At 39.8% G+C, this 24,811-nt stretch overlaps 1 protein-coding gene across 5 annotated transcripts in view; it reads right to left on the bottom strand.

Moving 5' to 3' along the window:
• Window positions 1–473: 473 nt before the first annotated feature.
• Window positions 474–24,811, bottom strand: part of ZNF704 (zinc finger protein 704) — a 109,908-nt gene continuing 85,570 nt past the window's right edge. The window contains exons 8-9 of one of the 5 annotated variants that reach the window (XM_076329500.1): window positions 5,409–5,547; window positions 474–1,817 (exon numbers count right to left, since the gene is read on the bottom strand). In XM_076329500.1, the coding sequence (XP_076185615.1) occupies window positions 5,440–5,547 (108 nt within the window). In that variant the 3' untranslated portion in view covers window positions 474–1,817; window positions 5,409–5,439. Of the gene's footprint in view, window positions 5,548–17,192; window positions 17,812–19,282; window positions 19,378–24,811 lie in introns of those variants that run through there. The other 4 variants (XM_076329501.1, XM_076329498.1, XM_076329499.1 and 1 more) reach the window with 4 other exon arrangements.

Below are 24,811 nucleotides of genomic sequence, written 5' to 3'. Positions count from 1 at the left end.
ACATCTCTCCAACTTGCAAGTTTAAAGCAGTAGCTTCATTAGCTTTACCATAAGAAAGGCATACCCTGTTCAAACGAAGCTTTGCCTATCATGAGTGCTCCTTGTTGTGCACAGAGGCTACTCCTCTACTGCCAGGCAAGAGCAGGACAGGAAAAGCGTCGCTAGCTTAACGCGTCGGGAAGAGCAGTTTTATGGCATGTATCCCCCTGGAGGTGGGAAACCACAGTCACTAGCTAAAGGCTGCGCTTAAAATTCACAGGGCCAAACCTTAAAATTCAAGGGCCATGTTCCTGTCCTGTGTGTCTTAGCTCATGTTATGGTGTCTAAATATCTGCCTTCTGCTCGAAGGGAAGAAATTCAGTCCCATTTGTAATGAAGTCAATGCAAAGGCTGTCATTGACTCGTGTCGGTCCTTGGTTGATGTGCTACCATTCAGGGCTGTGAAAGAACTAAAGTTCACATAAACATGTGGCAAAAGTTATACACAAGGGTTTTATTACATGAATAATTTTACATACTCCGCGGTAGTTAGATACGAGTGCATTTAATTAATGTTTTGTGGACATCATAACAGTCGGAATATTTCAGCTGAACAGTCAGTATTTGGCTGAATTCAAGCCAGTGCAATTCATGACATAACCATAAACAGGAAGATACAGGTCTACAATGAGGTTAGACTAGATAGCAACAGCATAGTTATTGTCACATCAAAGCATTACAAAGTATGAAAGCCCAATATTTCAACTATCTCTAAAATGGTATTTGTACAAACCTGTCGTAGATACCTAAATGTAAGGATTCGTCGCATCAGTAATGGATCATGACTTTATTTTTGGGAGTTATTTCAATATTCAAAACTACTTGGGGCAACAAGAAGAAATGTAAACATCTGATGGTCCTTTGAAAGTCCCTTCTGAGAAAATACATTGTGTGCCACAGGAAAAGTGCATTCTAACTGGTGTGTCTGCTATGGCCAGTTTGACTCAAATTCACATAGCACCAGGTATTTATCCATTTCTGCAGTAAAAAGTTAGAAAATCTTTGTATTAACTCAGAAAAGAGAAAACAAAGTCAAAAGTTTTTTTCTTCTTCTTTCTTTAGAGGAACAACAATTAAATAAAAAACCCCCCACCTGACATTTAAACAGTTACCTCTTATGTACAAAGGAACCGAAAGCTAGCAAAGCGCATAGCCAGTGAACAGTCTTTTTTTTTTTTTTCTTCAGGTTCATGTACCTGAACACATGAGCTTATTTACAGGTGGACAGGTATCCACAGAAGTAATAATCAGAATACTTCTATTTGGCTAAAAGTTGTATAAAAAAAGACAAAACACTTTTTTCAAATACTTTCCAAATATATATATATATTAAAAGTATTCAGTATTTCCATTAGTGCCAGAGTTGGAAGCTCTTTCTCATTTTAAAAAGTTAACTTTGTGATCGTAAGTGACAGCAAAGGACTGACGGTTGCAGTCAGAGCTTTGATTTGAGGGACTGCAGCTGGAGCTGCACCAGGCCCACAGGTCAGCTGCAGATCGCAGAGAAATGCAGTAGCGTCTTTCTGTTGCTGATACAGGCCACGTCCTGGTAACGGAGATCTGCCGGCTCCAGAGGGCCTCCTCTACCACGCTGAGTGTCCCTACAGCCACCTCTGCGCAACCCTCCCGGGGGCAGGTCCTCCGCTGATATAAATGGTCACAGCCATGGGAGATACGGCAGCTGATAACCGCTGAAGACCTGCCCTCAAGCATTTTTTTTCCAAGTCATTGGGTTCTGTGGATCACGTTGTAGGGGCCCTGGCAAGGAATATGTTTCTCTGTTGAGCAACATACAAAAAACACTGCATTGTTTTCAAAGGACAGTGTTTAAAAAAAAAAAACAAACCACCCCAAAACCTCTGAAGTAGTGGAAATATTCTTTATGCAAATGGACAACTAGCACGGGCAGGTAGCTCAACAAATGGGAAAACATAATTTCTACGATAATTCTTGTAAAGAATATAAAATTAAAGGCCTTAGCACATCAAATACAAATAAATACTGTAAAAATATTTTTCAATTAAACATAACCTAGATGAGTGCACATCTCTGGATAGATAAGAATACCACTGCCTTCATACTGGTATCAAATATTTGAATAGTCTGCATATAAACAAAATCTTTCTTTGTTGTTGAGTCCAGGCTTGCTTTACTCTAAAGCAAGGATATTCTTAATACATCTGGTTTTTTTTTTTCTTTCTTCCTGTAGGATAAACTGTAAGAAACACACTTCATTCATTGACCAGACTGGGCTGATGTACATTACAGCAAGAACCCAAACTGTAAGTAAGAATGTTGCATGCAGTACCTTTTTCCTTTATTTAATTACACCAGCTACAAGATCAAGACATCCATTTTTCATCTGTCCTACTCCTTCCAACAGAGGGTACACTAAAAAAAAGGTCTGATCCTTCATCTCTTACACACCCCAGCCCTGAAGTCCAGTCAATGCTTAGGGGGACGGATTGAGTGATTTGAGCAATCCCATCATCTGGGGCAGCAGGTCTCAGCTGTGAGACCACAACCCCGAAGGAGCCATCCACACCTCCTAAGTGGTGCACTGCAGAGCACCGTAGAGAAGTGGTAGTAAGAATGGAACTGGGCTGGTAGGGTGGCTGAAAAGGCTCTCATGAGGGGGGGGATCATGGCTGCCAGCCCAATTTGCAGTGGCCTCCTCCTTAGCATAGCTTGTTCTACTGTTGCTGTAAGGTCCTACCGACCCTGTGTGAGAGAGCAGCTGCTGGTCCCGCTCTGCTGCCCGAGCGTGCAAGATGCTGAGCAAAGGTGCAAGAGGTGCCAGGGCCGGAGCAGCAGCAGGTCTGGCTGAGCGAGCACAGGTACCACATCCCTCTGCTTGGCCACACTGGGCCCGGGAGCCCAAACTGGTCCCCCAGAGCGTGCCGGGTCCCTGCCTTGGCCACAGCGCCCTGGCCTCTCTGCTCCTGGGGCCCTGCAGCTCAGCACTCCTCCATCCTGCATCTCGGGTTTTTGGAGAGCAGAAAAAAAGACAGAAGACAAATACATGCTAAAGGAGATGGGAGCACCTTCAGCTCCTGAAGTTTGGGGGTTGCTAACTTAGGGGAAAAGGTTGGAGGTGAATTGATTCAAGATACAGTATGCAACTGTGTGAAAATGCATAGTTTGTACGTATACATTCATTTACAAAGATCAAAGGAAGGTTTTTTGCTATGTAGTTTAATCACCATCTGCTTTCAACAAAAATGTGACCTGACAAAGCTACGGGAGACCAGTTAAGCACACAGCCTGTGAGTTAATGGTAGCTGAATGGCATTTCCCAAGTAAAGAATTAGCTTCTTTTTCTTTTTCTTCTTGCTTTTTTGAGATAATTTAAAGTAGTTTTTCATTTGAAGACTGTTGTTTCTGTAATAACGTATAATAGATTTTGGGATTTTGAGAGATTCCAATTCAGCCGTGGTCATCTGAGTATTGGTGCACCCTGCTCTGAGGTTTATTAACAAGTGTAAGTCCTGCAAGACAAACAAGCAAACCAACAGAAATCTGCTTTTAAATATGGTGTGTGAGCTAGATTAAAACGCGATTCTTTTAAAATGCTGAAATTCTACTTCAGCAGCAAGTAGTGCTTTTTTGGCAACAGCTGAGCTAGTATTTAGAAAATTCTATGAGTTTGCTCACTTTTGCTTTTATTTCAGCTAACACTTTGGAACCTAGCTGCTTCCCATGAGGAATGTCTATCGTCCTGAGCATCCCTGAACGTACAAAAAGTAATGTACCAGGCAGGATGGGCTTAAAGACAAGGAGAAAACCTTGGCTTAAATGATCTATTTTAATCTTGTTTTCCATTTGTGCTTTTTCTGAAGAAAAATTGCTTTCTCACTTGTGATACTTACTAAAACACAGTGGTTTGCTACTAAATGTGACTTTAACAAGGATTGCTGCTTTTTACTAATCAAGATGTTCTATAAAAATCTAATTCAGCAATGAATTGACTTTTTTCATGATACTTCATGTTCTTCATTTTTACTTAGGGAAAAAAGTGGTTAATGCACTTATTAGATGACATGAACTCTTGCAATTTTTATTCAACCATATCTATGAAAATTGCACAAAAGCATTTTTGAAGCTAGGGAAAAAAATAATAATCAGATGATCAGGATTCACAAGGAGGAGAGTAAATTTATCAAAGCAAATTTGGCATCTAAGTGAAGAAACATTGCCTGTAGCTAGTGAACTGATTGATCATTCCCTGGGAAATGAAAAAGCAGAAAAGATTTTTTTCCATACAAACAACGAATGTTAGAAGTGCAAGAGGATGAGATCTGCTCATTCTGAAACCCAGTGACTGGAAACAAACTATTCATTACCTGAATTACTTCAATAACTTGAGAAAAAAAAATATTCCTTCTCAATTTTTAGAAGAAGTTACTCTGTCCAAAGCTGGTTTAGTACATTAATAAAACTCAGGAGCTAGTGCTTAGCAAATTAGTAATTCAGCAGTCTTTCTTTAAAGTTCCAAATGCAAGCACGTACTTCTTAGTATTTTAACTCGATTATTTTCATAGCGTTTTAGTCATTAATATACACATTGCTAACTGCAAATGTTTTTAATTTAAGAAAAAGATTTTAAATGTTTGGAGCATCACGACTTGTACTGAGAATGACTCCCTACATATCTGAAGTCTATTGGAAGTGCTCTTGGTTCAGCAAGCAGAATCGACTCAGATGCAGACACAAAGATTTCAACACTTTTTTTCATATAAAGTAACCGCAAAATTCTTAGAGGAATTTTGGAGAGCCCAAGTCTGTATGTTTTTGACCTAGCACTAAAACATTTCCAGTGGCAATAGATTGCAGAGGCTTTTTATGAGTTATGGCCAAGGTCCTCTGAATTCTGGAGTTCTCCCCAGCTGCCGGCGCTACAGGGAGACAATGAGAGTTTAACAAAGGTCTACATGGTGGCATTTTGTTGTTCTGTGGTTTTTTATCTTAAGAAAAAGAAAAGAAAAAGCACCTGCTTCTAATAAGAAACAGTTTTTTGCTATGTGCAAGACACTGGCAGTGGAAGTACCTTATCTAAATCTGCTGTGCTGGCACACAGACTGCCCCCAGAGGGCAGAATCAAATCAGACTGCTAAGGAGTATCATCTACGTGCAAAAGTCTTCTCTTCTAAGCTCTCCTTCAAACATACATGAAAATACAGAAACTAGTTGGGCAACAGAACTGTTATTTGTGCTGCCTGATGGACTGCCACCTTGGAGTAGGACTGTCACTGCTCTTGCTCCTCAGCCAAACACAAACTGAGTTTTCAGAGACGGCCCTGTGCTTAGTGCAAAGGTTTTAAGCATTTTTCCACAATTGCAAGACCTGAGCAGCGCTGTGCAGCACTCACCTCTGTGGTAGGATGTATAAGTAACATTAATCTATGCTTTCTCTTCAGCACAGGTCTCATGGGGCTCACCAATGTTAAGCACGTAGCTTGCATGCCACTGGTGGTGCGCTTGCCACGCTCCAGGGACTCCCGTCAGTCCCTGAAAAGACACAACAGCTTTACAGCATGCAGAAATACCTGGATCCTGCCCATCTTTTGTAGGTGAAACTGAAGCTTGATTAAAAGTGGCAAGATGATACATTTGCAACTCAAGGTGAGACTGTACTCATGCTATTGGAGCAGTGGTTAGCTTTTACCTATGGACACAGAAATGAAAAAGCAGAATGTCTGAAAGTCTCTAAAAGGAACTGGGGACTCTGGGAGGTGGTTGAGAAAGCGCTTTTGCAGGGATTTCACACCATGGTGTCAAGGACTTCAGAGCTGTGCGTGGTCTGTGCACACACACGCTTATCAGCCTGGGAGAGGGGAGCCCAGGAAGGAATCGCCCTGGGAAGAAAATGAGAGCATTGCTGTCCCTTTCTCTCCCCTCTTTACTGCCATGTGCTTTGTTTTCCAGTCACTGCAGACTTCCACTTTTCTAGGTGTGCTTTGGAATAAAGAGTTTGGACAAAGTAAAAAAGGTCTTTATTTTTCAATATACTCCACAAGATTTGAAGGGATTCTGTGCTGGGGCAGAGTAGCTGTTCTTTGTTTAAAGCATTGAAACTGGCATCTAAAGATTCTTAAGCTAAACTATATGCAATAGTATTAGGGCTGCAAGTTTAACACCAAAAACAGAGGGAAGACGAGTTCTTCATCAGCTCATTTAGGAACAAGAAGATTGTCTTTAGGACACTAGTTCCCAAAATTAGAGGGGATGAAGGCAGGAAAAAACAAATGGAAATACCACTGTCAACCTGGAAGTGGGCCTGTAAGAGTAAGAGTTTGGAGAGCTACTGTTTAAAGCGGGAAAATACACACCCGCCTACGGCTTCTGGTGGATGCCTTGTACTTGCGTGAGTTCAGCCCCTCCAGAGACAAGGGGCTTCTCAGACTGCCCACTACACAGCATTGCATTAGCGTAGTGAAAAACCTCTCTCTCTGGTAGTGAAGTTAAAGTGATTTCAACTTTTCTGTGAGCTCTTTTCATTTTAACCCAGCTTATTAAATAGTTTTATACTTCTTTAAACTAGATTAGGCTAATTTGTTTAAGACCCATACCAATTAAACTAACGCAGGTTTTGCATATAAGCAAATCCAATGTCTACAACTTTGTCTCTCCTGCTTATTCATATTCCATTTTAAACCATGCTATCCATTGATGCATTGAATTTACCAAGTGGTAAATAATTTCAGAAGCTATAATGTTTCTCAGCGTATCATTAAAAGCATCTCTCATCTAAATACTTCATTTGCTGTATTTTATGGAACTTGCATTTTTATAAAAACATCTTGGTTTCATGCTTAATTTCTAGTTAAAACTAGATTAACAAAACCTTTATTGTTTTGTATATCAAAAATACATGGCCCAACAAGTGAAAAAATATATAAAGTGCAATGCAGAGCAAATTAAAGCTCAGTAAATTTACACTGAGTGGAAGAGGAAATGCTCTGGTTCTAAAAATAATAATTCAGAAAAAATGTTTTTAAAAAAGAACTTAAATTTACTTTATAGTCACCAAAACAGTATTTGATAGGAAACAAAGGAAGAACAATATACGTGGGCAGGTATTTCCCTTTTGTGACTGAAGCGAGACAAAAGGATGCATGGCTCTAAATACTGCAGTCTTATGCAAGCAGAGTGTATTAGAAATCCCATATTCATAAAAACTGGGCAATTGGGCTTTCATTTTCCTACAGCTGCTTAACTTGTGCTAAAGTCACCCCCTTCTACGATGGAAATAGTTTTCTTATATGAAACAGTGTATGAGTAGCAGATGACAAGAAAACATAATTGCTTTTTTCAAAGTTTAAAAAAATGTAATGCAATTGATGCTGACGGTTATCTTCCTTCAGTTACCTTACGAACCTTTACCTTCTCCACGGCATTCTCATCGTTATTACACTGATGCTATAATAAAAAGAGGCTGAAAACTGCACCAGCAAAGCAGCTGAGGGTCTTTCCTATTTGCTACCGTGTCTGGGCAAGAAGTATACCCTGGTTTTCTGCAGCCCAGAGATCTCATACAGAGATCACATCTCCCCACCCCCCCAATAAACCTTGCCTGGCCTGAGATTACGCTGAGTAACATCAGACTGGCTCCAGGACGCCCCTGGGGTCAGGGGAGGATCAAGGTCCGGTAAGGTTGCGTTTCATGTCCCTTAACTCCTCCAATATCTGCTTAGCAAAACCATGGCACAGTTGAGATGTAGTCTTAAGACTCATTGCATGTAGGATTATTGATCTAACTCCTCTTTTTTCCCCTATATACTCCATATCAAAATCAATGCTTTTTTAATGGTATTCCAGTAGTGCTAAGCAACCAGCCGTTAGTGGAGCTCTCTTGAGCTAGCTGCTGTAGGAGTTACGTGCGAGTCCAGGCCCTTAATGAGACTCCAGCCAAGACAGGGAGGGATAAAGGCAGTATTATCACGCCTACCACATGAAGAGCAGAGGTACAAACCCAGCAAGCCATATACTGATCTAGCCTTTAGGCATTGTATATAGACCTACGCTTTTAGGAGTGGTTCAAGCCAGCGTAACCCGGGATGTTTCTCTCTGGACATGTCTCTGCCAGGGGGTAGGAACAGCTCTTTCAGCAGTAGCACAAGCTTATGCCAACTTAACCTGCTGTGGAACTACAGTGTTAGGTGAAATGTAGAGATCTAAATCTAAAACAATATTCCCAAAACCCCGTGGCTGACAATGATAATGCCCGATTCCTTGCAAATGCAGCGGTGGCTGGTGCTGTGTTAGAAATGCCACTGGAAAGTGATGGGGCAATGCCCCCTTTATAAAAGTCTACTAATAAAACACTTGCTTAGGAAGTGGAAGAGTTGGGAAGAGCCCCCTCTACCTGGGGGGTCAAACTCACATTGGCCTGGTTTTACGGCTCTTTGCTGGGTTCCAGCAAGTCTTGGGAAAAGGACTTATTAAGGTTGCGGTGTTCCACAAGAGCCCAGACGGGAGCATGCTCCCACCGGCTAGTCGGGGAGCTGCAGCACAGCTCTGGAAGGAGGGAAACCACCACTTCTGACTTCAGCTCTGACAATACTGTAATTTATTCAGTGACCTTTTGTAACATAAAAGTTCTCCAACATTTTTATTTCAATCTCTGAGAGAAAGAATATTCTTCAAAAGAGCGTTCCGTACTGTGGGTCACGAATGAATGCAGGTAACCACCGCCCCCAAGCTGGACACAACAAATGGAGCACTTGCTCCAGCTGACAGCACACGGACTACAGTGGTGACTGCCCTCACAACAGGCTGGCTATCCTGGATCCCATTCTGAGAAACCTCCTTCTCCCGGGGCCTGGTATCAGTAGGATGGATTACAGGCTGAATACCATGTGCTTAACAGCTCTTAAATCTGTGACGAAGTGACACACCCAAAGTACTGCCACTTTGGTATTACTAGAAACTGAGCCAACATCTTCCAACAGCCATGCAAATGTGCCTAGGTACATATCCATCCCTCTCACAAAGCCTAACAGTGAAATTCTCTTCTCAAGCACTCAGAAAGGGAGATTCACAATTTCACACTCCCAATTACAGTGGAAATAGTCACACGGAGGAAAACCCAAGTGCCTTCGTTCTACAACTGTTACCCGTGTGAGCCGTCCTAGTCAATGCGCTTATTCATGGGAATAATTGCAACTCTCCTGAGAAAAACTGTAACGCTTCGAGGGCTCAGCTAGTTACAATGCTATCTGCATTTTGCTCTTAATTGTGTAACAAGACTTTTTATCAGGCTTGTAATTTAAAAAAAAAAACCAAAACCAAAAAACTTCCATAACTGACTGCTTAAGACTAGCTTCCTCCTACTGGGATCCAATTCTGAGCAATTTTGTTTCAGGTCTTACCTGACTGGCTCAAGCCTCTTTCAACTAATGTCTCTAAATTTGAGTTTGTCATTTGGCCCTTTGCTAGAAGTCAGTCAAACAGGGAAACAACCTGTTCAACCAATCCGATTATTTCTGTCTTTCAGTTAATTCTGGACTCTTGAGCATAAGACAAAAACAGTAAGGGAGATGGGAAAATGATGTGTATATCATTATTTAACAGCAAAAAAAAAAAAGGTGTAAGATAGCAAGATACACCATACTTGGCAACCTGTATCCTGTTGATCCCACAGTGCAGATGGAGAGAAGAAATATGTGAGCGGAGCTTTTAGTTTGATTGTTCAAACCGTTTTCAGAACTGAACAACGAACCCTCAACGTAATCTTTTCCTGTATGACCTTCTGCTTGCATGAACTCTCCACGTAAGCTGGAGCAGATCATGTGGTATGATGTCATTCAGACTGTACAGTACGTGAAGAAATCTCTCCATTTTAAAAGTTATTTTCGAAAGAATACAATTTCAAGCCAAGTGTCGGTAATTTAGGAATGCCCTCACAATCAGAATACAAACAAACGAAACCCAGTAATAAAATGCAGGAGACAAAGCAAACACTGAACACCAAAGTAGGTATTTTCATGACATCAAGGGAAATTTCAGACTAAACTATCTCTGTAACCAAGGGCAATATATTTTTTTCTTTCAGTAATCCAGAATTTGTATAGCTTTGTAAAGGTGTTTTAGGTTACTTCTGCCACGTAAAACAACATACCACTACTCTATGTGATTTACAATTCCCCCCTCTCCTCCTTTTGGTTCTTAGGAAACCCCAAATCCTGTTTCATAACGTACAATAAATGGTTATAAATTATACCGACATTATAATTTCAGAGAGGTAATAAGATCCCAGTGCTATAAAAGTCAGTTTTAAGAGAGTGCACATTTCGCAGTGATGTACAAACACACACCGCTTGTTTCCATAATTTAGCCCTTTGTAAGTATTGCACCTTGTTAATAAGGCTACTGTCTATTTTCTTTTAACACTAAAAATTACACATAGACAACATCATTTGCGGCTTAAAAGCACAGTATTCTTAAAGTTTTTAGGTAAACTTCTTTATTTCCTTGCATACTCAGAGCTCCTGTGCCTCCAGTCGCCCGGAGGAGTGTTGAGCGTACAGGGAATACAGATGGAGCTATGTAAATTTATGTAACGTGACCTGCTTGTCATGCATGTTTTTTTCTGATGTGCTCAAGTAAGTTCCTTTGAGCTTGATGGCACATAGACACCTTTTACAAACCGAAGCAATGCCTTCACATCCTGAAGTGTACAGTTAAACTTGTCTTCTTTCTCACTCTCCCTTTGCAATGCAAAAAATAATAAAAAAAAAGAATTCTCTAAATTTGTCTGGTCTTCTAAATACAAGAAAAATTGCATAAAATCAGAAAAAGATAGATTGTCTTACAAAGTGCATATTTCAAACAAAGCTCTAAGAGTCTCTCTCTTGCCAAGGCCTGCTTTCAGAAGAGCATAAAAATGTGTGCCTAACTTCAGAAACAGGGATGGTCTCATCAACAAACTCCGCAGGTGAAGTTAAACACATACTTGAGCGCTCTGATGAATCTGAGCCTACATTTTATTGTTGGAGTACCAGTAATTGTACCTCTGCACAGCCATACCTGCTAATTTATAGATTACGTGCACCCCTTCCCTGAAAGATCTGTTGGCATCACTGTAAGAATTAATTACTCCAGCTAAATACTGATATTAAAAATTCTGATGCCAGGTGCTATTTACATTTTTGGGTCCTAATATTGAAAATTCTGATTTTTATTCACTTCAGTATAAATATTTGGGAATTTGCAGAATGGAGTCGCTGGACACAGGAAGAAGAGTTGATAGGAAAAATTATTACGGACGAAAAATAATTTCTTTGCGTACAAATAAAGAAAAATTTGAGAATTTGCATATGTATTCCTTCAAAATACTAGTTAACATGGTTCAATAAAACCTTGGGTTTACTGAAGCAGATACCTTTGCAGATGTGGAAAAAAAACCCGTGGTGGCATGTTTTCTTTTAATTTCGTGTAGAATTAGCACTTTGCAAAGTGGAGTACTCGACACCTCCAGGATATCACGCTAACACATTATTTTTTTGCTTGCTGAAGTAAGCTGGTAAGAATTAATCCAATTATAGACAAAGCATGCTTTGACCAAGCAACTATATAAACAAGAAGCATTTCTATTTACAGTAGATCCTGAAAAGTTTTATACAAACGTATAGATTCATATTATAATTAGGTTATGGTTCAAACGCATTTTCTATATTTCTATAACATCTAACATGGTGGGTTTTTTCCTATTTCGAACTTCATAAGCTACAGCATTAAGTAAGACCACGTTCACTAATTAGTGCTTCCTTCTAATTTTAATAATTCAAAGTGACATATCGCTATCTAAATTTTGCCTACAACAGAAAAAAAAAATGGATTTCTTAGCCATCTTCCATTCAAATAAACCTACATCCTGCCTTTACAGCCCTCTTATGTTCCCTGAGGAAATTTGTATTATCTTTTTTTTTTTCCCCCTGTCCTCCCAAGGCAGTTTTTTACAAACATTTTAGTAACTTTTGTTTATCTGACCATTACACATCCTATACTAATTGCTGCAGGGTATAACATACTAAGAGAAGGACTCCAAAGTCAAACCTGAATTTTTTAAGAGGATTGGCAAACGGTGAACACTAACATTCAAACATTTTCAAATGTTCGAGTCCATCTTTAGCATTGAATTACATCAAGAATTTGGATTTAATCTTGAAACCCTACCTCCTTAGTATAATACTGTGTATATGCCCGAGTAATAGGAAAGCTGAAACAGCATTTCTATTGCTAAATTAATTTCCCTCAAGGGTATGTTAGAGGGATTCATCACCAGGGAATCATTCAGATTCAAACATGGAAGGAAAAGAAGTCTTGGTGTTACGATGCGTTAAAAAAAAAAAGCAGAACACCATCTTGTTACTGAATTTATCCATTCCCTTACATTTCCTCAGCTGACTGGCCAAATGAATTCTTGCTGTGAGTACGAGCAAGCAGAGGAGCAAACCGTGTTTTATTTCGCTTGGTGCCATCGGAAACAGACTGATTTCTGTTTTCAGGGTCTTTCTGGATTGCTATTAAAAATGGTCTGCGTGAAGCACGAAGAACATGATTAGTGTTTTTCGTATTGAGGAATAAACTCAAAAAGTTGCCAGTGGAAGATACACATCTTTAATCTCGCATTTGGACAGAAGGGAGAGCGTGGTCCATGCGAAAGCACTGCAGTCTAAGATGGAAAAAACAGTTCAAGTGGGCACTATCAACTATAGGCGTACATTGGCTCTTTTGCAATCTTGAAGCTTTTCAAGCTCCACACAGATGCAGACAAGGGCTGCTTCCGTCTAGCAGATACAGAATGTATTTAAACCCTCAGCTTGATTAATTTTTGCTCATGACTTACTTTCTAGCTATTTTGCTAAAGGTGCCATAAAACTCTCCTGAACAAAATCTCCGCTATGATCCTTTGCAACAGCCCACAGTTAGCTACCGGAAAAATCCTGACAAATGCAAATTAAATTACATACTCCATACAGGTCTCAGTTCCAGTGCTACCACCTTACAGGAAGATTGAGTAAAGTGTAAATATAAGACCAAGGTGAGACTTTACAAATGTTTCCTTATCAAAAGATTTCTTAGAAAAGGCGCAGCGCAGCTTTCTCCAACAGATGACTGAAGTTTGAACCAACAGAAACGAGCCTCACGGGTAACCTGTTATGCCTCTACACATGGCCAGCAAGCTTCTAATTTCACGTCCTGTTTCTGAGACGGTGTTTCAACATATTTACAGGCAGGGGAAGAAAGAAATCGCTTTATATTGCCACACTTACAGCGACTGTCCTGAATTCTCGGCAGGGCCACTCTAGCTGGCCCCAGACTGTAGCAAGAAATAGAAAACCATCCCGACTCACTGGATCAGGATGAACAAAAAAATAAAAAGTCAGCGACAAGGACATCTGGGATATGACATGGAGCTGGAATCCATTCTTACATGCGGGTTCTACAAGAACTTTTGGCTAAAGCTTTGCCACCTGTTGTGTTGCCTACCTATTCATTATCTTAAAAAATGAAGGGGAGAAGGAATGAAGAAAGTGATGTCGGCGATGGTGAACGGGTGCAAGGAATCTGTAGATCATTAGACAGCTAACGTTCATACCAGGCTAATGATTTGGATAAAGTAATTCAACGGGTAGGCATTCTACTCAGCTTATTCACACAAGCAGGGCTTACAGGTCTGGCTTACATGACAACGGATACCTGCTAGGTGACGGACTGGTATTGGTTAAAAGTACAAACCCGCAAACTGGAATGGAAGAGTTTTTGCTCACTTTGCATCTTGCGTATCCTGTTACATTTGTGCAAGGCACTAGAGAATCAGGCACATTGTTTTGGGTGGAAACCATTTTATGACTAAGATGATCCGAGTCTGCAATGTCCAATAGCTGCTATTTCACGTAGGAGCAGTTGGAGCAGTCACATTTTTAAAATTGCCATTAAGATTTCCCACTTCTGAAATTATCTCCTTTTCCAGACTTTTTTTGGGGGTGGGGTAAATGGGGAAGTGGGAAATAGCTTTGTTATAGCAAGAAAACTCCTGAAGAAAAATATTTGGGATCTATACAGTTGATCTCCACTCCGATACTGATGTTGGCAATTTCTGTTACCAGCATCAATACTAATAAGTGGTTAAACCCAATAAAATAGAGCCTTCCATTTTTATATCTCAGGGGGAATTTCTGGCTCTTGACATATATGAACCCACGTCCAAATCGCTGCAGCACACAAGAGACTGTGTGATGCGTTCAGGCCGTTCTTTCCGACTTCTCCGGGAGGTCAGAGACAACGACCTATCTCCCACAAAGACACCGAAAATAGGGGAAATGGCGTGTACCGATGACGGTAAGTGACCAAAGCATTCAGGCTAGCTCTTCCTTGGGAAACAAATCTCACTCTTTAGGGGAAGGCTAGTGCAGAAGTTGGAGATGAATCGGACGCTAGGAGGACAGCGATGCAGCTTAAAGCAACACCGAAGCAAGGCAGAAAAATGGCAGAGGTTATTCCAGATTACGCTCGGTACTGCCAGCACTGGAAAGGCTTTGCTGACATTTCTGTTCTTGCTGGGTGTGTCAGGAGAGCGAAGGGGATCTTGGCGGACGCCGAAGTGCTCGTGTGACATGGAGTGATCTGAGTTCAAAGCACAAAGCAACTGATAAACGCTTCATGCAGGCCCAGACGGCCGTGCCGTCTCGCTATCGCAGGCCATGGTTTAGACACGGTAACTCGAGGAGTGCCTACTTTTGAATCAAAATGCCACAGCCAGAAGATGCAAAACTGATTTAATATAAACTGCTGATTAAAAGTTGTGTAAAAATACTGGTAATTTAGCTTTGTCCTGGCAGGATTTATCGAGTATCTTCTGTCCTCTGTTTTGTTAACACCAACTTACTCTCCCATTTTGAACATTTGTGGCTTTTGTGCCTATATGTAATACATATCAAATTTGTACCAGAGGGCAATCTGATCTGGCGACAAAACTGTTCTTCCGTGCAGAAATTTATAAAGAATAATCTTATTACAGCAATTCGTAAAGTGCCCTCAGGAAAGGTGCTCACAATGCCATGACATCATAGAAAAAATACACAATCTGATACATTGTTGTCAAAAAAATCCTCCAAAGCAAAAAGGGAAAATATAAAAGGAGGGGAACAACAAATATAGGCAAATACTGTCAGTCTAGCAATAGTTGAATTAATTATGAAACGCTTTATAATTAGTCTCAGAGTGCTTGTAAAAACGGGGGGGCACTCTGGCAGGAGTATCTTGGAAAAGACCCAGATTTTCTAAGTTCTACCAAAGTAAATACACCAACAGCAAGCTCAGTGTTTTAAGATGAAATGACTACCAATTACTATGAGGTATTTTACTAAGGAAATAAAAAAAAATACAACATCTAAAGAAAACCCATGACCCACATTTTACTAAGAGGAAAGACGATAAAAGAGTGGCTATGTGTTTCCACTGACCTTTAGCGTCTTGTTTTATATTTATAAAGAAAACAATCCTCCTCTCTGTTGATCCCAGATTATATATATATATATATATAAAAACCTATATAATATATAGTTATATATTTTTTTATATATATATATAAATACTCATACACATACATATGTGTATGTATTTCAGGGTCTTACTAGATTTCAGAGTCTATTTTCCTTTTTTAAATGACTTAACACAACTGGGCAAAAAATCAAGTAATTGCGTGCATGCAAGCATATCTTGCCACTTGTGCATGTAAATTACACAATTTGTAAACAACTGCAGAAATAGCATGCTCAAATTAGGCATCTGATTGCCCAATTAACTTGTTCAAAGAAAATCAGATTATAACCTTTGGTAGCTCCTTTTATAAGTTTTACTTCTCGTTACTACTTTACTGAATTCATAGTGTATATTCTTAACAACTGCATTGTTATTTTGTGCTTTTATATAGGCATAAGCAGCGGTGCACGCTTAATAAAGCTATCAAGTGAACTTCGGACCAGATTTTAGAAAGCTGTTTAGATGCTTGGAGTCCCCTTTTTTCAGTGAGGATGAACCAGCTTAGACAATAAAAAATAAAAAAACCCAAAAGATCTGGTCTAATTTCAAACGGTATGAAAAAAAACCCAAACCAGGAATTTGTGGGCCTCCATGCCTCTATTAATAGGCAAGGTTTTGCTTCTGTGTTTTGATTTGATTTTTTTAAGGTGTCTTGTATAGTTTAACTGTATACATTCATATCCTAGTAAATCCTTATTTTATTTTTGCACTGAAATAATCGTTAATTAATGGTAGTTCGATACACGTTGAGACAGAACACCAGCTTTCCGCGTTCCGGTGTATTTTCTAACGGACAGAGAAACTAAAGTACCCAAATCTATGCAAGTACTGCAAGAAGAGGAACTTGTTAATTCGTATATCAAAATCAGTTAAGAAATGAACTGTTACCATAAATACGTTGCTCCTTTGTTGTTGTACTTCTTTTTCTGAGATGATGTTGTGGAAAGGGGTTATTTTCTTGTCTCTACCAATTTTTTGCATCAAATAAATCTTAGCAACTTTAATGGCGGGGGGGAAAGCTAAGCAAACCATTATCTTAACGACAATCTCTCAAATAAGAGAAAAGGAAGCAAGAGCAGAACTGCTGGGCTAGATCGTGTCCCTGAATAGGTATTAACATATAATCCTAGTGGCTGCATTTGCCAGTTCTTTATAGGCCTCCTGCAGCAACAGACGTGCTGGTCCAACTGTTCATCCTCCCTCAGAAACAGGAGAGCGGTAAGAAAAGCTACTGGACCCCCATTGTATTCTTAGGGGTTTCCATCAAGCATCACTGGATTTCTTCCCTCAACTTCTTGTTGTGACAATATCTGCTGGTGACTTTCCATTGCTGCTTTTCTTCCTCTCGAGGATCAAAATCCAATTTGGTGCTTAAATTACTTTGTTCCACTCCACTGGTCTGTGCCTGGTTTAAAAAAGTTCCAGGAGCACTGCTTGTCCTTCTTGCAAATTCAGACTTTGCTTTTCTCCTATAAACAAACAAACAAAAATCCCAACTCCTCCCCACATCCCCTTTCCAAAAATATATAATAATCACGATCATTCGCATCAGGAGAATTATTTAGCAGTCTCCAGTCTTAGTACAGCTTTTGTTGAGTAAACTGTAGCTTATACGACTCTGAAGTGTTTATTAGAAAGCTTTCAAAAAGAGATCTTCGTTTCAGGAAAAGAAAAGTTGTTCAGTTTAGCAAATACAGACGTTCACAGCACAGAGACTGAAATGGTTAAAAATTATCTTAAGGAGCAAGTAGCTCACAGAGTTAGCAAAAAAATTAACTTTTTCCTTTCTTTTACAGAAAAACACTAATAGCTGCTCTGGTTTCCACACTTAGTAAGACAGAATTTTGTTGTATGTTCTTGGTTTTGCTTTTTTTTTTTTTTTTTTTGCTCTATTGCTCCACACAGGTTTTGATTAGTGCTTTTCCTTGGTTACAAGTGCTTCACTTTGAAATACAAAGCTCTTTAAAAAAACAAACACCCAAAAAACCAACAAAAAAACCCTCAACAACACATCACTGGAGGGAAAATGGGAAGTGATACAGTGCAGCTGCAGCAATCTGGTTCTGCTGTTGTCCTCCCCCATCCCCAAATCCTCTGCATAATTTCAATCTTTAGTCGATGAACCTTTGGCAGGCCTTCTTCCATCGGCAGGCAGTACACCACATATCTCTGTTCTCCATCCCATAGACCTTCCGACACTTTTTCCCCTCCCCTCTAGGCTTCCTGTCAGAGAGAAAGGGAAGCTTGTTAACGAGATGCTTTCGTAGCTTTGCTCTATCACCCTAAGATCAGGACAACAGTCTCCATGGAGTGCAGCCGGCAGAGAACACCCAGCGTTTCAAAGGGATTTGGGTTGTTTTCGAGTCAAATACCAGCAGGTAGCAGCTATGCAAAAGAGGGGAAAAGCTACCAGCTCCTAAACTTGCCAGTCCTTCCTGCATGGCTTGCTCCGAGCTCATTGACTGAAAAACAACAAAGTGATTGAAAACAAGTTTTAACCCTTGCCCTCAGCTGCAGCATGTTCACATGTGCTCCTTCTCTGTCGTCCCCAAAGTCAGCAAGGCAGGCAGTATCTGCTTTTAAAGCTATAACGATTGTCATGTTTTTCATCTTATAACCACACTCGAAAGTTCACAAGTTTAGAAAATGATCAAAGTAACTGTTAAAATGGAACTTTTTTTTATTCAACACATGGAAAGCCAGCAAACCTGAGGAGCAATGCTACAAGAAGTAACCCAACGCTTGCTATAGCAGTGCCATCTGTCCTGGCGTCTTTAAATCAAGTAACTGTACGGACAGAATTGTTTAATACCTGTATTACGTGCTGCATGGCACACATGGGAATTGCCTGGTGATTCCTCTCTTGCACACCTATGCATTTTTTGATTACTGAACATTCATTAATGGGCACAATCCATGAATTGGGAAGATCCTAAGTTTGGTTTGTAGCATATGCAATGATCTGAGTCATGAAGAAAATTAAAAGCATGAAATCTTCCTTTTGTCTCGTTTTAGGGTACAGTCACCTTTAGGGTTGTGAGAAATTAAAGAGTTTCTTTACTGTAAGAAATTCAGTGTCGCAGTTTGATTTTTTTTTAACATAACTTTTTGAACACTGTTAAAGCAGACTCTGGTCAACCATCAGTTAGCTTTAATGGCAGTGAATGTAGCTTACGTCTAGGAAGACAAGGCATAAAAAGCTTTACTTTGCTCTAATTTATTGTAAGATACGGTTTCTTATAATTCAATTAAAGCCAAATACCGTACTGACTGAATGGTGATGAACACACAAGACAGCCCAGCCTTTCAGAGAAAAAAGCAAAGCCACGTAATGAAGTTCAGGATGCTTCAGGTAGAGCAGTGAATCTGGGCAGCGTTGCTTTACAGGGCAATTTAGATCTGCATCTGAACTCCAGACATGCCTGGCATAAGGCCTGCAGTTTTCCTTCACAGTCTGCCTTGTTCATTTCACAACAACTCACTTTTCCCCCAAACTTTACCTTTGATAGTAATGAAAAGCAAAATAGGTCCAGAACACTTACTCTGAAGCATTCTAGTAAGAAACTGCCTGACAACTGCAATCACGGTTGGTGGTGTGGTTTTTCTGTTTCTTTGGCCACTGACATCTTATTTACTAAATGCCCTCCAGGTTCTGAGGCTGCTGGTCTGTCAGCAGGAGCTAATGGTCCCATACCTCAAGCCAAATGCTACTCTAGGCGGTGATGAAAGAACTGTGTGGGACTGTTTCTGCTCTCCACTCCCTGCAGGACGATTATGAGTTGGTGAGACCTGTCAATACAGACAAAAAAACTGCTTATGAAGAACATACACATATGAATGCAGTATAAACACTTCTCCCAGAAAATGCAATTCATGATGCATGGTGGCAAGGATACCCAGGAAAGGTTATTATAAAACATACACACATAGGGAAGTTGCAGGTCTATTTAGAAAGATGTCCACTGAGCGTGAGGTACACTATATTAGCTCCATTTTGTTTCCCTGTACTTCCAGTCATCCCAACAGAGCAAACCAGAATACAGATGAGCATCGTTTCAGGTTCTGGGAAACAACAGAAAATGCATTCATTCTTATTTAAGAACTCTAAATAGCTCTTATGAAAACGTTCTCCAATTTAAGCAAAGAAAGTAACTGGAAAAATAAACTCCAGCCTGTGCTGAGATCAATACCGATAAACCCCTATGAAATAAAGGGATTTCACGAGTTGCTCTTGTCTGTGACTTGGCACTCTTTGTGGAGAGACAGCCTTGGAGAAGGGGGTTTGCCGCACAGCAGTTACAATGCAGCCCTCAAGGTTTTAATGGGAGTGCAAGGCAGCCCTTCTGATCAAGGCTGCTAACAAGATGTACTGGATTATTTCCTTTATTCTGCACTGTAAACCTTCTCAGCAGGTGTCCTCCTTTGTCAATGTTCCCGAGTGAAGGGCGTAGTTTGGTCTTCTGAGACTTTCCAAATAAACTGCCTACAGGAGTGTGTGGGTTGGCAACATTATTCGAGTAATCCCATGGCATAAAGCTTGGCCTTAAATAATTCCTAAATTATTTACTGCTAGGGTATTATTTTGCTACTGGGTGAAGGCCACAACCACTTTACATCTAAAAAAACTAGAAAAAAACTTACAAACACTCATTTTTTGTTATGTACAGAACGTAGCAAGCTTTGGGCATCTGGTGCAGGGAGTCACTACCTCCTGCAGCCAGGAACTGCAGATATTGTCATAGTTCCTTGCATTGCTATGACTTTTCACTGCTGCCCTTCTGAAGTCTCATAATATCTGGAAGATATGGGAACTGACCTGACTTCAGGAGAGTTACTGAGTGTGCTTTAATTTTTGATATAAAATCTATTTTATAGCTACTCGACAGTAGCAAAAAAATAACTAATACTTGTAATGGAGTGCAGACAGTCTTTCAACTTTTACTCTTGACTGGTAACTACAAAAATTTCTGATTTAACTGCATCTGCAGCTCACACTCTGAACAAGTTTAGACCATTACTGATGTATGAAATATAACTCCAAAAGTTGAAAGAAATTTCCTCTCTCTCTGCCTGCTTACCGTAAGTCATGTTTTATATATCCAGAGACCACACTAGCTCCTTCTGTCCTATCACTCCACAATATTGAGGGCAGCTTGTTGTCTACTACTTTTTTTCCTATCTTTTATCAACCACTTCTCTTGTTTTACCTAAGAATGATTGAAACACTGAAGATAAAATGCAAAGCAGCAACACTTTTCTAGTCTTTGGCATTTACCACACACTGCATGGTTTTCCAGTCATTACCAGCAACCAGAGATCTCCAGTCAATGCTGCTAGGGTTCTTAAACATTTTAAAAACCAGAAAATTTTTGTATCTACCACTACTAACTGATACTCAACATATTCCTTGGTTATCATTGAACAAAAAAGTACTTTGATGGCCTCCTATGTTATAAGCAATTATCCTGATTGCTTCCAAACACAGTACAGGCTTGAGCAGTAATTGCAGCGTGCAGACTGCGTCTCCCCTCACATTCTCCAGAGGGGGTCTCTGCACGATAGTTTCCACGGATTGGCATACCAAGGCAGCTAAACTGCACTTGAAGTTGAGCTTTAGTGTATTTTGATACGCTTTGCAGCAGGTCTAAACAATACCAGTTAGCTGTATTCCTTAGTAGGCGACACTAAGAGCAGATTAAGAGGAAGGCGTGAGAAGGCAATCCTTGCCCTCAGAGGCTTTTCACATTTGAAGTGGTGTCTAATGCAGAGAATTAATGTGAAATGATAGTGTGTGTTTGAAGCAAGGACCTGGAGTTTCCAGTTACATCTCCTGGGGGAAACTGTGGTTACAGAGAAGAATCTGTAAACATCAGATTATCAAACTTAAAGATCTTCTCTCCTGTTCAACTTTTTTGGGTCTTATGAGCAGGCAGGTAAAAATCAGTATCACATAAAGGAAATCACGCTGGCATTCAAGACTTTTATCCTACATTACACAAAAGTGGAACTATATGGTCATTATGTTAAGTCCTCCAGTACCAAGAGATACAGACTCCACCGTTGCTCATCCCACTTGCATCATTTAATTCATCCTCCTCATACGTCCCCATGCTGTGCCTTATTTTTTCTCCTAGTTCAGTCTCAAGTGGTAGAGCAAACATGAACTTGTCCTTTCTGCTTCATGCAGGGAATTGCACCTAGCAATGACTGACGGCTGTGCCAACACTCAACCTGCTCTTGCACCTGCAAAGTTATCTTGGGAAAATGATAAGAAAAAGTGTATTTCCCATCTGCCTTGGGAATGTAACTTATGCATGATTCAGAGCACAAAGTATAAGGACTTTGGAGGTTCCCCTAATTCTCCTCCTTTATGACTACAAGACTTCTAGATAAATGCCTATGGTTAGATGCTGTGAATACCCCTGAGCCTAAAGCAGCCGCATACAGAACCCCGACTGATCCAGCTGTACGTATGGCTTGTTTTGAGGCACTTAAGAACTTGCCGATAAGCACCCTCACGTTCACAAAGGCCTTTTGGTGCTGCTCTGCTAAAGACTGTCTGAAAGCGAGGACTTAATGTAAGTCATGATGTCTGTCTGAACACCCCAGTTCCTGGGACAGCAAGCAGAGAGTGCTCAGTGTCACCGAAATTCATTGTCCACAGGAATGAATGGGGAAACACCTAAGGTAGGTGTCAAAAAAACCCACAAAAGATGACTATTTTGAAATTTCGTCTCTCTCGTGGACTCAACTGCTGACATACAGGTCTAGAAAGAAGCCTGTTCAAAACCAGGATTCAACAGCCCTCTAATGGGTCAAGGACAGAATGGCCCCATTCCAACATCACTAGTAACGTGAAGAAATGTGTAGACCTACACACTTTTGCAAATCTGTACCTAACCATTTACTGCTCAGTGGTTTGTCCGGGCCAAAAAAGTATCCCAAAGCCATTTTAGAAAACTGCTTGAATAAATATTAAGGTCAGGCAAAAAGTAATGGTTTGGACTTACTCTGTGAAGTTCCCTTGGGTGCTACAGACATGCATCTAATCTCAGGGACCATGTACATATACAATTGCATGAGTTGATAGTATGCTGGCTCTGTCACATAGTCTGGGCTTAAATAAACCTCATAAGAGAAGGAGAAAGTCCCCTATACTATAGGTTTCCTAAAGTAGTTACACTCTGTGTAATGCTGAGAATTGACAGAGCCCTGTTTTTATAAGGCAATATCTAATTTACTTTGAAACAGGAGAAATGAAACTTTCATTTAATATACAGTTATTTAACATCACTTTGCATTTGCACCCTCACTTGCTGCACATAATTTTCCACTGCAGGCAAGCCTTTGTAATTCATAAATGATCTCACTGATGATAGAATAGTCAAATGTGTGCAAACCTAGAAGGTTTTTTTTTCTTGCTAAACAACCTTATAAATGTTGTGAAACAGAGATACAAAGGCAGTTCATATGGTTCCCTGAGTGGTTTATAATTCTGCTATCATCACTGCTTCCCCAGGTTTTTGTATTGGGATTATTTTTAGATTGTACTTAAAGCACTGACATCTCCATACAATTCTCAGAAAGTGATTTGGCATTTCTTAAATTCTTTTGAGAACTCTAAACTCTACAGCCACAGATCAACGTTGCTGCTTGAACAAGTAAACTCAATGCATATGTGTCTAATCCTGTTCTCTTAAGTGTCTGATTTACAATGTGGCTAATTGCATTTTTAGAGTCCCAACACTCCTGGCACCAATTTCTGCTACTCCACAAAAGGAGCCAGTTTCATAATTACTCTGTATCAACCCCATTGTTGGGAAATCAAATTCGCGAGGAACTTTATGGATAGCACACTCTGTCAAGGCACTCTTGTTGAAATTGCTGCCAGCATGATGTCTTTCACTGTTACTTGTTCCTTGATGGAATTTAATAAATATTCATTGGCAGAGTGCAGTGTAATTGATTCAGCCACTTTCATTTTTTATCATCCCTGCAGGATGCCACAGCCTCTGCAGAAAATCTCCCAAGATTTGCCAAAGGTTGACAGTAAGAAGCTTTGGAAATTCACTTGGTGAAGAGAAGGGAGGGAAATAGTATCTCTTATCGCCATGTCTAATATTCACTGTCAGGAGAAGAAAAGCTATATGGTTCTTTGGATGAGCAATGTGCCTTACATAATACACTTTAAGAATTCATAAATTCATAAAGTGTAATATTAAATGAAATGTTATGATACAAAAAAGTTTTATGATTAGAGAATATCAATTTATACTGAAAAATGCTTTCCAATAAAAATTAGGATACATTACATTAATATTTATTTCTATTTATTACACAGAAGACTTTCCACTACTCATAAATAGGGATTTACATTTACTTTTAGTATTCACCATGCTAGGCACTAGAAGCCTAATCCCTTTGAACGCTTCATAAAGGTTTTTAACTCCCCCTACAGTATCCACACCTATATTGCGTTACATTCAGGACTACTGGAATTCTATGTTTAAGCAAACATCCCATTTCTGCAGCCCTGTTCATGAAATTAGGCCTCATACACCAGCTTTTTGAAGAAAGGGTCAGAGTTGACTTTACATCTAATACATACATCTAATACATCTTCATTAAAAATGTGCCAAACTGCAACATGTATTAATATCAAAATGCAATATGTATTGAACATATTTTCTGTATAAATGTACAGAATTTTCTGGTATCAATAGGGACTACATATATGTAGCCTACTAGAACCAGACTTTGCATTTCATCTTATTGTTTCTTTCAGTCGCCTTTCAAATATACTTCATCTTCAGAGTTCATTTAGGTAACAGCCCTGCTGCTTGAATCCAATTAGTCTGTTAGCATAACCATCACCTCGCTGATTTTCCATCTAGTTTTGTAAGAAATCTCTTAGTGGCACAAAAAGGAGCAGATACTGCCAGGCTCTGCACCTACCAGAATGTTCTTTTGTAAGCGTATAGTTTAAAAAATACATACTATAGATCCAATCCTCTGCCTGTAGACACTGATGCAAAAAAAAGTAACTGTACTGAATTAAAGAGACTGGCAAAAGTGTTAAAATCAGCCGTGCTGGCAAACTGAGGCATATATTTAATTTGTTTCTTTTCGGTATCTGTTATGTCAAAGTTACTTCTATCATGAGACACTGTGAAACAAAACAAAAAGTTCTAAAAACTTTTTTTTTTTCCCTTTCTTTCTTTTT

The sequence above is a fragment of the Aptenodytes patagonicus genome, chromosome 2 (assembly GCF_965638725.1).
Source record: "Aptenodytes patagonicus chromosome 2, bAptPat1.pri.cur, whole genome shotgun sequence".
NCBI lineage: Eukaryota > Metazoa > Chordata > Aves > Sphenisciformes > Spheniscidae > Aptenodytes > Aptenodytes patagonicus.
Note: the sequence above shows the minus strand (reverse complement) of the source record. Positions and strands in the feature narration are given on the sequence as shown.